The sequence below is a fragment of the Aplidium turbinatum genome, chromosome 9, assembly GCF_918807975.1.
Source record: "Aplidium turbinatum chromosome 9, kaAplTurb1.1, whole genome shotgun sequence".
NCBI classification, from domain to species: Eukaryota; Metazoa; Chordata; class Ascidiacea; order Aplousobranchia; family Polyclinidae; genus Aplidium; species Aplidium turbinatum.
In genome coordinates this window covers 16186059-16204290 of record NC_137480.1, presented here as the reverse complement: position 1 = coordinate 16204290, position 18232 = coordinate 16186059, and the positions used below count along the sequence as shown (strand labels likewise).

Genomic DNA, 18232 nt, shown 5'->3' with positions numbered 1-18232 from the left:
GACAAGTTTTAGTGGTGTACGGCGTTGCATCCCATTTTCGACAGCCAGGTGGCTAATTTTACAGAAATACAATTTTGAATAAACGTTTCAAAGGAGTGTTTCTTTTTCGGTCATTACATACAGACGAACGGATTCGGGAATCTTATGTTACAATTTTCCCACGAAGAGATTATTATTTACCGCTGTGACCACAACCTGATCGATTCTAAAGCCTTGTTGGATTACTTAGAGTAAAAGTTAGTATGACTTCTTTTTGAGTTTACAACGAAACAAAATTCGGACTTTTAAACAAAACCAAAACAAACAAGTTTGCGTCAAAACGAATCATTGTATTTAAAATATTTCAAAATGTAACCTACTTGTTTCGGACACAGAACAAATTGAAAATGCATAAAAAAGATTCTGTTTGTTGTAGGCCAATTCAATTTAATCAAAAAAATGAAGAGCCCAAATTGTAGCCTACTAACTAAACTCATGTTTAGAAAACTCTTAAATCGAAAATACAAAGTAACTTTTAGCAAATGGAAACCATTTTTAGCAAATCAAAATTGTTACCCAAGTGTTGACTTACAATGCTCATTACCTCTTTTAACTTATCCCCAATTGCAACCCCATTTCACCTGCATTTTCCACCGCAAATCGGCTTTTAGTACGTTTGCAAACTCATAACTTTGTTAGGCTGTTTCTAAAAAATGTGTATCCAATCCGAAGCGCTGTTTTCGCATCATTTTTTTTTATCTATCTCTCTCTTCATATTGCTTTAAAGAAGCCCCGACACATCAGGGTCGACCAATTGCCTGAAGCTTCTCTCTGTAGTTGGCATCTTCAAGTTTAAAGTTTTCCTTTGCCAGATCATGCTTCACTGCGTCTTATCGCCACTATCTGCATAATCACTAAAATGAAGACCTTTGACCTCTCAAACGTTGGTTCTGGCATGTTTCTTTGTCAAGGTCTAACTTCCACTTCCTTTTTCCAAGATCTTAAAATTTCTCCAATTCCAAATTTTTGTCTTCAGCGATCTTGAAATTTTCCCAAATTAGAGACAAAATTACAGAGGTAACAACTTATAACTTTGCAATGCTTATGATTCCATATTGAATTCAGCTCGAAAGAAAGTAAAATACTTCGCGGACTGGCACAGATTTGTGCGGACCGGCACTAGTCTGCCGACCGACGGTTGGAAACCACTGTTACATTGGATTTGGTCGTGTCAAAATTGACTTTTCTAGGGAACACACATATTGCGAAATAAAATCTATCAGAGTTTCAGAGCAATCAAAGACTGGCAAAATGTTTGGGACAAAGGCCTGTCCTTTTCAATAATGTTTTAAAACGAACTTACTGCTATATATTCGTCATCAACGTAGTTATCCTGGTCCTGGTTGTAATTTTCCATAGTATCTACAAACAAAGCAAGATTTCTAGTTATAAAGCCATTAGCATGAAGAAGTAATGTAATCTTTTTTGGAAACTGCTTTTTTAATACTTTTTTGGTTGACGCGATGTGAAATTACGATTACTGTATAATTCAGGCCTACAATTTATGTTAAGGTTTAATGTGTGCTGGCTTGAACCATTATAACTTACATAAGATGATGTAACCTACGTGATAGTCTACAATTAGGCTACAACAGGGGTGTGCAAATGTTTTCCCAGATGGGTCAGATTTGATAATGCGGAAGTGCCAGCCAACAGCCTCTAGCAATCTGTTTTTGCGTATAGAAAGACGCACGTATAGGAATATTGTATTATTTTATGTCATTTTCATGCAACAAAGCAATATTCAGGTTTAAGTATTGTTGTGTACGTATCACGTAGGCTATGATACGTTCATGGCCACCTGGAGATGCGGCCTGATTTGTCACATTTTGCAGATTTTGATTACAGCTACTGCTAGTGCTTGACTGACATTTTTTGAGATGTTTTTACTTTTTGCGGTTTCCTAATGACATAAAACTTTTTTGTTGGCTTGGGGAAGCAATAGCAAATGAGAAAAAGTAAGTTGAAAAACGCAAAATCAGACTGTTATTGAAAATTAACAGTCTGACTAAAATCTTCGAAATCAAATTTTCTTTGTTTTTCAACATGTGAAACCTATTGTGTCATCTGGGGAAAAGAATAAAGAAAGCGTAAAAATCTAAATTTTAGAAAAATTTATTTAAACGTTCACCCAAAGTTAGAAAAACTTGGAAATTTCTGCAAAATGTGACAAATCAGGCCGTATCTTTAGGTGGCCATGATACGTTAGTTAGGTTGTATAGGTTATCTGCTTTTCCATCAGAAATTAACACATCCGGAAACTTTGCAAAACACAGTTGGTTAATCTGAAGGATGAAACTGATTTCTGTACCGTCTTGATTTCTGTACCCAGGTCAAGTCTGGTTCAAGATTAGTGGTAGACAAGGGTAAAACTTCACGTAGGTGGGATTCGCTCAGTTTTGATCTCAAGCGATTCTAGTTCAAGTTTTTATACGAGAACGTTTGCTCACACAAATACGTTAAACCGCACAAGCTCAATTATTTTTGCAAACTTTTTGCATTTCTGGAAATTTGTTCTTATCCAGTTGCTGCCAAACAGGCGCAAGAGAAAAATGTTTCTGTAGGCTTCGCAGAGAAACTCACTTTCCTACGTGTGAGCGGGAGCCTCATAAGGGTTTAAGCAAAAAGAAGTGAATGGCAATAAGTTGTTTACAGTTGCGACAAAATCTCGAAAGTGATCGTTGAATTTGCTAGCAAGAAAATGAATAAATTCTTGACTTTACACACAAGAAGATAGTCTTCTGTTTGGGGCTTGTTGCCACAGATAGGCTACATGTAACTGCATGGGCACTTTTATAGCCCTACTTTACCATTGAAAATTTAGTACGACCTACACCGGTTCGGAGTCGATGAAAACTATAATGCATTACTATCATTACAATAAAATGTGTAATTGAATTATAAGTAAATGTATTACTTTGTGCGTCTATCTGTTTGATACAAAAGTGAAGGTACAATTTTTTGTAATGCATAAACACATGGCTATGCAATATTAGCCTACACAATTAAATCAAAATTAAATCAAATTATCAAAGTACTGATCAAACAATAACTTTATGACTTGTGTAAATCGCCTTTTCGGCAACATTAAGGGGGCAGTTCTACTTAGAATCGCATTTTTCGTACTTGTCAATGTCATAAATAACAATCTACACACAAAAGTTCACCCACAAACCCCAACAAACCATATACGGTATTGCTGGAAAAAGGAGGAAACAAGCTATCCAAATATATTTACTTTGTTAGGCTAGGGCAATCCATTAAGGGTTTATACCATTTTGAATTTGTACATAAAATCAACCGATTGTCCCCATTGCAGCCCTAAAAACTCGAAAATGGCTAGAGGTAGGGACTTCAAACTGCTTGGTGATCTAGTAGGGTATCCTAGCCATAAATTGATAGAGGGGATTTCTTTTAACTCTTTTTTTTTTAAATAAATTTTTTTTTATAATTGCTATGCATCGAGAGCACATTTGACTTCAGGATTTGGTAATGAAATATATATTATTCTGAATATTGAAACAAAACTCAATCATTATGTCCGTAAAGGTCTACTGTAGCCTACATCTGTTAAAAATTTTAGCAAATTCTGACAAATGCTTTTCTAGAAGAAACATTTTGTGCACAAAAACATGATTTTGAGTAAATCGCATTTGAAAAATAGAATTAGGTAAATGTATGCCTTTGACTTTAAATGTGGAATTCTTAAAAAGAATTCTTTGTATTTTCAATAAACTTGGTTAACCTTTTGAAAAGGTGGCGCTATTTAGCTTATTTATTATTAGATTTTGTAAAGGAAAATACAAGACATCTTGCAACTAACATTCTCACAAAAATGCAAATTTTTATTCACATTTTCAACTGAGGTCCGTTCAGAAAACCTTCCGTTTGAAGCATAATGAGGGCAAATGGGTAAAAACTGACTGCATATTCGGAATCTACGATAGATTTCCAATATATATCAATAAAATAAATTTGAAATTTTTTTTCTAAGTAGAACTGCCCCCTTAACCAATTTCATGCATCAAAACGTTAAATCATTCAAGCAAAAAGTCTTTTGGTCAAAGCAAAACCAAAACTCAACAAAACTGTGGTTCCATATACAATTAAGCATAAAAGTGGTAAGTAACTTAAAGTAAGCATACATACAACATACAAGAAACTTAAAAAATAACTTTGTTCCTTAGGTTTATCAAGCAAGAAGAAGTAGTTCGATATCTGACTGCGATGTGCCCATCACTGCCCAGAGTAAAATTTATCAGAGTTGCCATCTTGGCTTTTTTTCAAAATCATGCTAGAGCTATAGTAACTACAAAAGTGCATTTCATTTTCGTCTAAACTTTTCGCTTTTGATAGCCTACCTTTTCCATAATCTGAATTTCCAGTATGGTGTGTATTAAATTCTTTATCTGAACGTGGAAAGTTATATCCACAATGGCAACCCCGTTGAGACCACACCCATGCTGGAATCCCCATAAGGATTGAAATAATCCAAACCTGATAAATGTTTAAAATAAGATAGACTATCAGTGTTCCAATAGGTCAACATAGTTAAATAATAACATACTACCACATCCATTTTGCATTTCAAGCTATATGCTCGTAAACGCTGCAGTCTTTAGTTAAATGATGACAAAGTAATTAACTTCAAGAAAAGTTTTGCATTAAATTAATGCCCATAAAATACTGTAGGCTACTCAGCTTTTTGTGGTGGGTTTAGGTACCTAGGCTTGCGCTTGGTGGTTGAGGAATTTGATTAAGTAGACGGTAAATTCATGGCAAAATTAATTTGAAACATATAAAGATTTTTCAAAAACAGTAAAGTGACATTGTGTGCCCAATGTTCATCAAAACTTCACCTGGTTTCTATAAACTACCACTTACGGCAATTGTTATCATAACAGCGTTTCCATGAGTTCGCAATTTTCTCCAGAAAGCCGATACAGGATGCACGATAGCCACATATCTGTCAAAGCTCATAACCTGAATAACAGGACAAGAAAGGATTGGTGGGTTTAGGTAAACAATCCTAAAACAATGCGGCTTATGTCGCCAACTATTTTTTTACACTGGTGCGTTCGGTGATCATCACAGAGATATACATGTAAACTTTGTGAACTATTTTTTAAGTATTTTAAGATTTGCTTACTATGAAATAACTTGCAGAAATAAACTATGGTAGTTTGAATATAAAAAAATCTTAGCATAGCTTATTCAACTTTCTAAAGCAATATGATAGTTGGATGGTAGTTTTAGTTGATTTTTGATTCTTTACCCTCGGACTGACAAAGCCGTTGATAGATAATTCCAGGTAGTTTCGCATACTTGTAGAGGCTTTTGACGCACGGCCGGTTACCGAGATTGTCAGAGTGACGTTTCCGACTGTTGAAATGCTGTTGCTGGGGAATTATTCCATCCTTTAGGTGCCACTGAATGGAGAGCAGTCCTGAAATGCGTTGCTCAAACGCACAACCAGAGTGCCAAACCACCGCCACTGGGGCAAGAGTCCGACGCTTAGCCACTGAGATAACGTATCGAGGTTTCGTATGGGGTCAGTCAAACACATGCTTGGAAATGCAGTACCGGTGAGTCAACAGGACCTATTTAACCAGAGCAATCACCCAATAAGTTAATCCTATATGATAGCCTTTAAAACCGTTGCGTTAATATTTGTTAAAAGCTGTGGACATTTGTTCATTGTTTTCAGGGTTGTATGAAACCAAAATACTTCAAAAATCTTACTACTCTTCAAAAGTTTGAAATATTTGTTTTCTTTTAAAAAATTTTGTTTCTTGAAGTTGCTTCAAAATAAAATTTTTGCGATGAATTTCGTTTTAATCTTAAAGATTTACTTGGAGCAGCTCTGTTTTTTTGTGTTGTTGGTCCCAACCTCACGCCTGGAAGTGAAGAAAAAAGAAAAAAAAATGCTTGTTTCCTACATTTATTCTAAAATATTACAAAACCGCTTCCTGCTCTTTGAACTAATTTGCTTTTAATAACCTATAGGTATTTAGCACATATTCCCATCAGAATAGCACAATAAACAAGGGGGTTGAAAACATTACGTCAGAGTCACTCAGACTACTTGGTGGTCAGCAGAGGCGTAGCTAGGGAATGTGCTGGAATGTGCCGCCCGGGGCGGATTCAGATTTTGCCGCCCCTTCAAGAAAAAGCATGTGAAAATGAAATGCGTTTTTTTATCAGATTATAATCAAAATCAAAAATCGTAGTCTGAAAGTGCCGCCCCCAAACGTGCCTCCTTGGGCAGTCCGCCCCCCTAGCTACGCCACTGGTGGTCAGACAGCAGTCCCTACGATTAAAGAAAAACTTAGGAGGAATAAATTTATTTCACTTACTGTCAGAAAAAGAATTCCTGCATAGTAATTGGTCATGAAGAAAGACTGGAAAGCTTTGCAAGTCCAGTCCGGAAATGACCAAAATCCTATTATATGTTCATGACCCCTCAATGTCAATAAACCAAGAAATATAGAATCAGCAATAGCTAGCTGGAGGACATACCTATCATAAAGAAGACATAAAAATGTTTTTTTTTATTTAAACCTTATTATTCAGGAAAAAAAATAGAAAAAAAGTTAAACATCGTAGATTAAAGACCATGTTCCTTTGAGCCTTTATTCGGCTGGATAACGATCAATTGAATTAAAATGAGCAGTATTGTCAAGACCATCAGGAATGTCACTTATGTGAGTAAACCGTGGTCTATCTTTGCATACAACACTTTAAGATTTTGAATGACAGTCCAGAAGCAATAATGGAAGAGTTTCCTTTATTTTAGCGCTAACATACAGTAGTATGAGACTATATCAAGTTACTTTGAATAGTGCATGAATGCCTGGCAATCACTGTAAACCAATCACCCCCACGGTACTTTTCTGCGAATTGCTTCAGCTATGCTGTTAATACAATGACTTAGTGCAATCTTGAAAAAAATGTCACTGAATGGCTTCTTTGCGGTTATGAAAACGAAGGCTTTGTAACAAAGTCTTTTCAACAATTTTTAAGTATAACTGCAACAAACTGATGAGACGTTTGTAGTGACATTAAACAGATAAAGCACAACTGGATATCAACATGGTAGGCTACAAGGTAGCACTCAAAACCATCAAAAGTTGATTTTCCAATTGGATTAAAAAGTTATTGTTTCTAACGCAAACTTTTCTATCTAACAAAGCATGTATAGTTAATTTAGTTATGATAAATAATTTTTTCAATCAGAATATTTTTCTTCAGCTCTGTTTTAACCACACCACTAACGAAAAGTGACCAAGATTTGTCCAAATCTAATTATATAATAGTTATAAAAACTTGCTTGTATGACCAGCAAGTCAACTTGTTGAAAAAGTCAAAAAGAAGCCTATAGATTAAGGTTGATGTTGACAAAGCATGTCAAAACTGATAGAGTGTGAATGTGAAGACAGAAGTGAAGAAATATGCAGCTGCAGAGTTGTCAGCAAACGCAGCAATATTTTTGTTCTAAATCCGGCCACTCACAAAAAAGACAAGCCTAAATTTGGCCTGAAACCGAAACAGCCTGAAGAATGCCAATCATTTTGGCATCACTGAATCGTCTACAACACAATTCTTGGGAATGAGATAATAACATTGCAAAGCGATTTTGAACTCAAACCGAAGTTCAATATCTCGAATAAATTGTTCTGGCTGTAGAACTAAATCAAAGAGAAATATCCTGACGTGTGGAATCAGGTCAAAACTTTTTTCATTGCCTTTCCCAGCTCATACTTGGTGGAGCGTGCTTTCAGTGCCGTGACAACGCTTCTGAATAACAAAAAAAAACTTATGACACAGTTAGACGAGGACATTAAAGATTGCTCCTATCCGTCCTGAAACCCGCTATCGAGAGGGTGATGACAGTGTACCAGCCTCATTCGGCTCATTAGAGTAGGACTATAAGTTGTGATGAATGGAAAATAACGTTGGTTTCACTTTTATGTCGAAAGGGTTTTTGATACTCTGTTCATTGTCCAAGGGGGCTCTATTAAAAAAGTTTGGAAAACACTGACTCTACAATATAGCAACTGATGAATAATTTGCTCTAATTGCTAATAAATGACTTATTTAAGCATGAAGGACCTGTTGAAGAGTCAGTTCTATGGTTTGTTTAAAATTGTTTTTCAGATGCGATTTACTCAAAATGACATTTCGGACAACAATTGCTAACTACTACAAACATACCAGTGAAAATTGGCGAAAAGTTTGCAGAGATGTTCAATACACATAGGCTACACACCTATGCAAACTTTGACTGAGCAATTTTTAAATATTTGCAAAAATAAACATTTTGTTGAAGAAAACGTGAAAGAAATTTTGCTTTTTTCGTTAGCTTTTCTTGAAATCTCACATTTAAAAAAAATAAAGCAAAAAACTAATCTCTGAATAAGTTTGTTGCCAGTGTACCCTACGAGTACTAACACTTCAATAAGTTTGATAGCATTTTGTCAAGTCCTTGGTCGGTTTTTTATCCTTGGTCAGTTTTAGGGATTTTGTAGAGATAGTCAGAAAACTTTCAATTAAGTTTAAAAGGCTGTAACTTTTTAATGTCATTGCCAATTTTAAAAACATTAACGTTTTTGGACAGCTTGTCACAAGATCATTCCGGCAATATATAGTTTGTTGTGACTTGGATGAAAGTTAGATGTGTATGTACGCATTTACTCCGAACACTATAACTCCAGTTCTAGATAGGTGTGTCCCGTTAAGTGAATGGAAAGGCTAGTCCGATCGGTCTTTGTGTCTACCTTCAGGCATGTCATTTGTCTTAGACTTGGACATGTGTTCTCTGTAAGTGTCAAACGAACGTTAGTTTGATCGGCTTGGAAGAGGTCTCACTTTTCAGAAATAGTCGACGGTTTTACAATAGGGTTTAGGTCTAAAGAAGGTTAAAGACAATAATACAATATAGTTGCAATAAGGCTTAATATGGTTAAAGACAATAGGGTTTTGGCTACATCAATATCTATTATAAATTAATGAAATTTTAGTCTAAAATTGACTAGAAGATTTTCAAGCCTAAATCTGACCGAAACCTCGCGCTAAAAGCTTGACTCGATTTTAAAAAATGCGCATATTTTCTGCTCTAGTCAAAACTATAAACAGATAAAACCAAGCAATCACGCGGAATTTAACATAATATATTAAACTGAACATAAACTATAAACTACGAACGTTTTCAGCCATACACATGTTGGCCCTTTTCAAGTAACGAAAAAATAACTCTTTCTTGTTTTAACTTATTTTTTCGTTACTTGAAAAGGGCTAACATGTGTAATGTGTATGGCTGAAAGCGTTCGTAGTTTATAGTTTATGTTCAGTTTAATATATTATGTTAAATGCCGTGTGGTTGCTTGGTTTTATCTGTTTATGGTTGAAACAGTCACCACTTTACCAAAATTGTACCAGTCAAAACTATGTTCAAATGTTTTACTAGGTGCATTTCTCATGGAAGATAGTTGAGCATTTGGAGATATGAAAGTTTTTCTTATTGTGGTTGAGTTTATTTCACGGTTAACTAACATGAACAGCATGTTTAAGAATCGATAGCGACTGCAACGCCAAATTTCATGTCAAACCATAAGTTTGTGACTGTACAGTGTGCAGGATATGTTTATTAGTCGAATTCAGTTACCGGATGTGTGTCAAACGCCTCTGCATAGCAAGATAAAATTGGTAAACTTTGGTTCCTGAAAAAAACAAAAACAGATCATTCACATGCAGCTACATACATGTAGGTTGCTACCTTGATTACAATTTTATGATTTCCTTCTGACACTGGCAAGGCGATAATGGAACGTTTAACTCTGACGTAGCCTACGTGACAAAAAAATGCTATGAAAAGTGATAAAAGAATTGCGTATCGATACTTTGGCATATTTGTTCTTTAGACAAGTATCTGTATTTTCGAAAAATCTTGTATAAAACACAACAAATGCGATTATATACAGTATATCGTTCTTTGTGCAGTTTATTCGTCTTTTTTTTACTGTTTATTTTTGAGATTTTGTCCGAATCAATCCAACTATTTTTTAATTTGTTTATTTGTTTATTTATTAAGTTTTAAATGCGCTCATTTAACTCTTTGTTCTATCCAGTTATATAAATCTAAGTGGCTTACTGAGAAATCTAATAATCAAAACTCGTAGGCTATGAGTTACTATTTGTTTATGATAGGTCTGCAGCAATTATTATATAACCATACACATCACACAGATATTCAGCAAACTAAATTCCTTGTCAACATTTGTGTTGTTTTTTGTAGAAAGTGAAAACGCTTTGAACAACGTCCAATAGTCTGCTATCAGCCATTAGCTTGTCTGCTTCTAACACCATTATGAAACTAAAACCGTAATTGGTTACGTATAAAGTGAAAATGGTTTGGATAAAAAAGCTTTAACAATTTCTGGTCTTAAAATCATATCGGACCGGGGTCCAAAAGTGGGCCTACCTCATGAACCCCCTTATTTATGCCACTGGGGCTAGTCTTAATGAAGGCACCGCTTCGGAAAGGTTATAGGCCTACTGTACAAAGATGACGAAGCCCATCCCTACAATCAGTCGGCCGCCATGCAGCAATGCTAATGGGCATCATGCAATATTGAAGAGCTTTTAATGGTTAAGAAGCTTTCAATGGATTGGACCCATGTTAGTATAAAAAAGAATAAGTGTCAACTTCCTTGAGGTATAAACAATTACAAATATCCAGACAATGTTTGTACTACAACGGACCTTTGAAATCATATAGTAGTGAGAGCAATGTAACTTATAAAATTAGTCAAGAATTCAATATCACTAGGCTACTTGAAGTAAAATAGTTACTGGGAACTGGCACAAAACATGAACATACCCAAATGTAGTTTGTTCAGTCGCAAATAACTTTGCGATGTCAAAAGAAAGATTGATTGAATCTTTATCCTCGGACTGGGAAAGCATCCTGTAGAGCTTAATCCTGGCAGTTTCGCATACTTGTAAATGTAGAGGCTTTGAATCACTGACGCAGGCCCGGTCACCGAGATTAACAGAGTGAAGTTTCCGATTGTTGAAATCTTGTTGCCGGGGAATTATTCCATCCATCAGATGACGCTGAATAGAGAGCAGTCTTTGGAATGCGTTCCTCAAGCGCACACCCCGAGAGCCGAACCAGCGCGGCTTGATCTTGAAGCTTCTTCGTTCCAGAAGTCACGCGCTAACCAATTGAGCTATCGAGGCGGACGAAAAACCTTTTGAAAGACATTGATACAAGTCGGAAAATATTTTATTGCAACATAACTGAAAAAACAAACGTTCCTTCCATCTTACCAATGAGAAATGCTTTTCTTGAAATCTCTCAACGTAAAAATGACAAATATTGCAATGCCGTTGAGGATGAGTCCCAAAATTGAAATTGTCAGTTCTAGCCTTCCCAACACAAGATAGGGCTTTGCAGGGCAGATATCGTCGGTCATTTTCAAAATTTCCGCCAATGTAAGATTTTCTAAATTGGAATATTGATAGATAAGTTGTATGATATATACCATAAGGACCAGTAATGGACTTACTGAACAAAATTTGGTTAGAGAAATTGTATTTTCAACTAAGCAAACTTGTAAAAGAAAATAGACAAATTGAAATGTAGTTTTAACTGATTCTTTTTTTATGACCGCAAAAACATTTCAGTAACTTATGTTGAGATAAAGTTTTGTATGATCTTGTATTATAATGTTGCGTGGTCTATAAGTTTTGAAACTTCGTCCGAGGTGTCCCACCTTCCTTTGGAATACGAGGTATATTTCAACTCATACCTCTACTAATACTGAAAAAGTTAATTTAATCGGTAACTTTTCAACAGACAATGTGTTTACATTTGAAAAGTGCACTATCTATAGTTTCTTTGTTTTTGAAACTCCATAAAAAATACGTCTTATATTCAATGGTGGAAACACGCCTGCCCAGTTTCACCAGATAGGTTCATGACAAGTAATTGGTTGAGCAAGCTAAGCAAGCGAGAAGTTGTGCAAAAATGATAAAAATGGATTTTTGTTTTGATTTTTTTTGGGAGGGGGGGGGGTAAACACGTAACTAAATGCCTCTTTGGATACGCTACTGCCAAGTGCAGGCGATTTTATTTACTCGCTGTGCATTTCCTGCCATATGAAGATGGGCTTCACGTTGACTACAGTGGAGTAATAATTTATTAAACGAGAGCTGAAAAGCTGATGTATCTGTCGACCAGGGCCTCTGAAAGAAATTTTTACTAGGGGGACGAAGAGTCTTTCCGGGCCCCCCTCTCACTCTGGGCCTCCTTTGTCATGGGAAAAACGCCTGATGTGCGTATTACAAACCATACAAAACTTTACTGCAGAATTGGACATCTGTGCCCAATAATAGTATCAGGCTGCAATAAAACTATTATTTAGTGTTTTGTGCATATCATGTGATCTGTCCCAAGCCAATTTGTGTAGGCCTATCTTGCATTGAATTCGTGTGTCAGTATTGTTGTTGATGGTGCTGTTGAGAGGTGTCGCTTGTACAGCTTTAATGAAAAATTTTCAAATGCATTTATTTATTTATCTTAGATGTAGCCTGCAATTGGATCGGAGTGTGTAGCCTCTACTTAGATCAGTGGTTCTCAACGGGGGTGGTACCGCGCCCCGGGGGGGCGTTTTGGCTTTTCAGGGGGGCGGTATGATTACTTCGGATTAAGGAGGGCGTTTTGATTATTAGGGAGCATTCTGGTTTGACCTATCTACCACCCAGAGTAACGATTTCGTCAAAGAGCTCGTATCGTCGTGGTAGCATTTCCTACCTCATACCTGGTGGAAAAGGGATTCAGCTGTGTTGTTCTGCTGCATACCAATACCAACCCACTTGACATATCCATAAGAGGTGATCTTCGAATGTTTCTCACTGGCTTTACACCGGATGTGGAGAAACTGGCACTTTCTCACCAAACCCAAGGTTCACACTGACTACCAGTAGGCCTATAGGCTAGGCCTACCGTTTTCATGCTCGCAAATATATATTTGCTTTTCATCAAATATAGTTACTAGTCTCTAAAACCCTTACAGCCTGTTTCACCCTAAAAGGGAATCATCAAAAGGCCCTTATTCTAATATAAATAAAATTCTATCTGAATAAGGACCTTTTGATGGTCGGATGGTCCCCTTTTTAGAGTTAAACAGGCTGTAAGGGTTTTAGAGACTGGTAACTAGCCTATGTTTGATGTAATTCGCTCTGCTTGGCTTTTTGCTTGGCATAGAGCACTTTTTGTAGTATTAACAGCATTTTTTGTTTAATATTCGGTTTTCATAATTAATCGTTTTTGTTGGGGGGCGGTAAAATTGTGCCAGTTCATGAAGGGGGCGTTGGGCCAAAAAAGGTTGAGAAACACTGACTTAGATGTAGCCTCTACGAAATCGGAGTGTCTAGGGAGCTGACTTTGTTCAGCCTCCATCTCTATGGAGATGCCTCAACGCGGTGTAGACTAGATGTGAACCCAGGCTAAAAACTAGGCTCATTTCTAGCAACTCCTGGGGCTAATAGACACACGCAAAAGTCCCCAACGGCATTTTTTGGCAGAAGAGGGAAGTGTCTGATCGGCAGGCATCCTGTAAGACGGGCCTCGATGAACAGAACACCCGGCAGCCGTTGCAACCAGTTCCCCTGAAGCTGCACGTTTTGATTTTATTGGACCGCAGTAGACATGGAGCTGGCCAAGAGCGTGTGCGTAGCCCTCGCGTAGTCACGACCACCTTAAACAACCATACAAGCGAATGGCCTTTGTCTCAATTTGGATCTGGACCAAACAAATCCCAATGGCGATGATATCACGGGTAACGGGGAAGGCTTGATAGAGTTGGAAGCCCCCAGCCCGGTTTCACACATTGGTGGCAGATCTATGATGATTGTGTCTCAATGAACTGCGGTGACATTGGGTTCCGGTAGCAAGACCTGTGTCTAGGCTGGCCTATCAAGGATTTCCTGCCAGAGTTGGCAAGGACCATCGTATGTGGAAGGGTGCCATACTGCCATAGGCCATCACGGTATTGGGACATGCAATGCAAACGGAGAATGACGACGACAATTATTCCTGATGAGGACACTATGTGGTGTCGAAAACGTTGGATTTAGTGTTTTTTTTCTTGTTTTTTTGTGTGTTTAATAAAACATGTTAAATCCGTTAACGTTACTGAGTGTTACATGTATCTGGTACAAGCTTGTTAAAACATAACCAAATTAATCATCTGACCAATAACCTTTCGTCATTAACTTTTGCATTCACCACATCCACATGTCTAGGTGAACAAAGTAATTTTTTTTTGCTCACGCTCCGCCATTGCTCCGAAAGTATTGACTCCGGCTTATGCTCCAACTTCTAAACTCATTTTGAAGTGAAATAAGCGTGAAACTATCTTTTTCAAATAGTTTTTAAAAACACTAAAAAAAAAACACCGGCTTTTTCTCAAACCAGCTTTTGCTACACTATGCCCCCCCCCCCCCCCCCCGGACAGGAGAATAACCAACTTTTATGACTTAATTTGGGGTGCTTTTGACAAAACATTTTTGCACATAAAACATTAAATCACCACTTTGGGCTCCTAATTTGCTCGCAATGCGCCCAATTACCTTTTCGGGCCCTTTTGCTACATTACGCCCCCCCCCCCCCCCCCCCTTCCCAGGGCTAAAGAATAACAACTTTTATGCTTGATTTTAGTCGTTTAGGATGGTTTTAACCAAACATTTTTGCGCATAAACTATACAGTCACAATTTCGGGCCCCCCAACAAACACATGCCTGGGCCTACAAGGGTACGCCGTATCCCCCTTTCATAGGCCTTGCTGTCCACTGTCAGCAGTGGCAAACGTCTTTCTCGAACTAAGACATGACATGTTGAGTCAAATGCAGCTGTGCCTTAGCTGCTAGTTTCAAATCAAATACTCCGACCAAGTAGTGTTTCTAGAAAAAAAAAGTTAAAAGGTGCGTCAAAGTTTCCACCAAATCAATCTAGTCGCTTCTTTCGACTTTAATTTTTACGTTGTCCATTTTGCATTAACAATTTTTGTTTTGTTGAAACTTTGGTGGACCCGTGTACAGATTTGTTTTCTAAATCCAATATAGGCTACTGGCCGAAAGTCAGAGTAACATGTGACTGTCAAATGAGAAAGGAATTCAGGTGGAAATGCCACAAGAAAAAAAACACAAAATGATGCACGATAAAAAATGACATAACCTACTTCAAAAGGACACTGAGATATGGCGAAAAACAACCAATACCAACACGGCAATACCTTAGTGTTTTCTTTTTCCTCGTTTATACATTTCTCCTTTATCACAAGTAGCCTATATTCTTTTACATAAGAAGTGCATAAAAATACGGTGCAGCTACTACAACCGAAAACAAGCAGTCGGATAAAAATTACGGCAGGGATCATTTTAAGCAGAAAAAATCAATTGTGCAAAAAAGTGGTAAAAATGTAGGCTATGCTAAAATTTCAGCTAAACGTTGATGAACGGATAGCACCGTATTTATTTTGAGTTAAAAAATTTAACATTTTTGCAAAAGCGTTCAGGCAGATCAAAAACCGAATGATGTATTTGATAAATGCGACAATACATAAATCAGAAAATACTGTAAGTTAGCTAAACATAGGTTAGCCAATAATGTAGGCTATATTCTATAATAGGGTGCTCAATTAAGCGCCATCAGAACCAAACTCCAGTGTTGACGAAATATGGTAAAAATATAACTTTTTTAACTTCTTAAAACATGCTTTATAACCAATTTTAAGTAAATTAGGCTACAACTTGTAAGCTATAAAAGCGCAAGGATAAAAATATGTAGCATTTCTAAAAATGTTAATCTACATACCACTAATTTTAAACAAGGCTTCGGTCAAATTTGCTTCACTGTGAGAAGTGAAGTATTGCTGTAACTTTTCTTGGATTGAAAGCATGGCAGCATCTTGCGACATCTTGATTTCGCAATAAACAACATGCGCAACTTAAACAGCTAAGCCAAGGACAAAGAGAAAAATACAAACGATTTTATTATGTTTATTTTTTGATAATTATACAAAAACAATGCGACAGAAAAGTTTAATCAACCTCTTTTGACAAGGAAGTTTAGCTTACTAGTAGGCTATACTTGTTTCAGTTTATTAGTTAGAATTGCTTACAGTCGTATTTGTACACAAATTGATATTGGTTCTTTTATTTGGAGGTCTGATTTAACTTTCCCTGCGTGGCATCTCTAGATTCATACCAATACAATGTAGCCTTTGCTTACATTGATTCCAAGTCAATTGCAAGTGATAACATAACAAGACAAAGCTAAGTGATAACCCAGACAGCAAATCAACCGTTTTTTTTACATTGATTCAAGGTCTGCAGACGTTGAATCAATGTAAAAAACGGTTGATTTGCTCTCTTGGTAGTTGTTGTTTGTTTGGATTATGAAGTTCCTTTGAAATTAAGAAGTATACAGGAAAGATTCAACGTCACTGTATTGATTTTGTTTTTGGAAAAAAATGGACGTCGTTAGCCTACTTTCAAGCAAAACCACCTGATCATTTCACAACATAAACAGTAAACATGCTTGCGTAAAGCAGCAAGAGTAAAATCATGCATAAATCGGTATAAAAACAAACAAATCTACAAATACTAACCTCATATAAAAAGAGATCAATCCAGAAAATAATATGAATCGAAGTACTTTTGCTCTTTTGTTGACAAGCTAAGCAAACTGAATCGTGGACCATTTCTTGAAAGTAAAGTTATCACAAAGAATAAACGCCTCCATTTCCCAGCGAGGAGTGGGTTGTTTCCTTTTCCTTAATTAATCAACCTAAGAGCCTACTCCATTTTCAATCCAGATTAGTTTACTTGGCTCTTAAATAAAATGGATTGACACAAGCGCAAAGTTTGCGTACGTGAAAAGTAAAACGACGTAATAATGACACTAAGTTTGCAGCATAGATGTGCAGTTCAAAATCAAAAAAATAGCAGGAGCTGCAGTTGCATAACTGAGAAAATTGCTGTGCAAAGTCATTGCAAAGTCAAATAAACTCTTTCAGGTTCAATCAATCTTTGAGGAACACACCGCCGTGTCATGTGACCCTGTCAACAAACCACTTTACTTTGTAAAACCAATGAGTGATGCATACATCGAAAATGGCTTACAGCTTCCGACATAAACTGACTGATTTTTGTTTGGTGAATTCGATCACGTCATTCACGGACTTGCAGGTTTGTTTGTTCCGATCTGCTCCAATATAATAAGGTTAAATCTATGTTTTAAAAACTTGCTTACAGAATAATTTTCTCTCAAGAAACACAACCGTTCCCCATTTTTGTTAATATATTCACAAAGCTTGTTGGCTGTTCAGGTGAGACTTAAATTGCATCGCATATTATTCTTCATGAGTAGTCTTCACTTTTTTACAGTGACTTCTGTGAGAAGACAATGAACGTCGTATTGCATCGGGCATTAGACAGTGCCTTGTTGCTACCTCCGTGGCCCTGAGCGAGAATCATTTTGGATCTCCTATCAGCGCCATAGTAGAAAATAATAAACCTACGATAATGTAGTTAATATTTGTATGACATCACTAAGGAAAGGAAGTTTTCTTGTATGGACGCCAAGTTTGTATTTGGTTTGTTGATGAGCAGCTTAGTAAACAAGGCACACGTAAATTACGATAAACAATAAATAACGACTGCAAATAAGCTACAAAAACCAAAATCTTGATCTTGGGACAGTGAGCTATGATATTATTCAAATACAAAAAAACACGCTCACAAACCTCACTAACACAAACGTTTCAACATTATATTACATAAAACGGCAACAATTTTTTCTTTTGCCACAAAACTCATTCTAACACATTCTAATAACGCTCAAGAATCCATCGACACTAATTTGTGTGTAGTGATCAGTGACGTACCGTGACCACTTTGACAGGGTGTTCAGTCACGGCAAAGCAACAGCGGGGGGGTCTGGGGGGCCTCCTCCAGAAATATTTTAAAAATAACATTGAATTTGGTGCGTTCTGCGTTCTGAACATGAACAGAACTGACAAAAATAATGTTGTCGGAATGGAGAAGAATACAAAATAGATATTTATTTGACAGCGCCTATTGAATGAAAGACTTAATAATATCAAACATTAAGTTGCATTTCTAA

At 36.7% G+C, this 18232-nt stretch overlaps 1 protein-coding gene across 1 annotated transcript in view; it reads right to left on the bottom strand.

Moving 5' to 3' along the window:
• The window catches only part of LOC145777156 (nociceptin receptor-like), a 31744-nt gene extending 14969 nt beyond the window's left edge, over window positions 1-16775 (bottom strand). The window contains exons 1-6 of the mRNA XM_082588460.1: window positions 16716-16775; window positions 11371-11545; window positions 6396-6558; window positions 4924-5022; window positions 4401-4536; window positions 1343-1401 (exon numbers count right to left, since the gene is read on the bottom strand). Of these exons, the coding sequence (XP_082444586.1) occupies window positions 1343-1401; window positions 4401-4536; window positions 4924-5022; window positions 6396-6558; window positions 11371-11516 (603 nt within the window). The 5' untranslated portion in view covers window positions 11517-11545; window positions 16716-16775. The remainder of the gene's footprint in view (window positions 1-1342; window positions 1402-4400; window positions 4537-4923; window positions 5023-6395; window positions 6559-11370; window positions 11546-16715) is intronic.
• Window positions 16776-18232: the final 1457 nt, after the last annotated feature.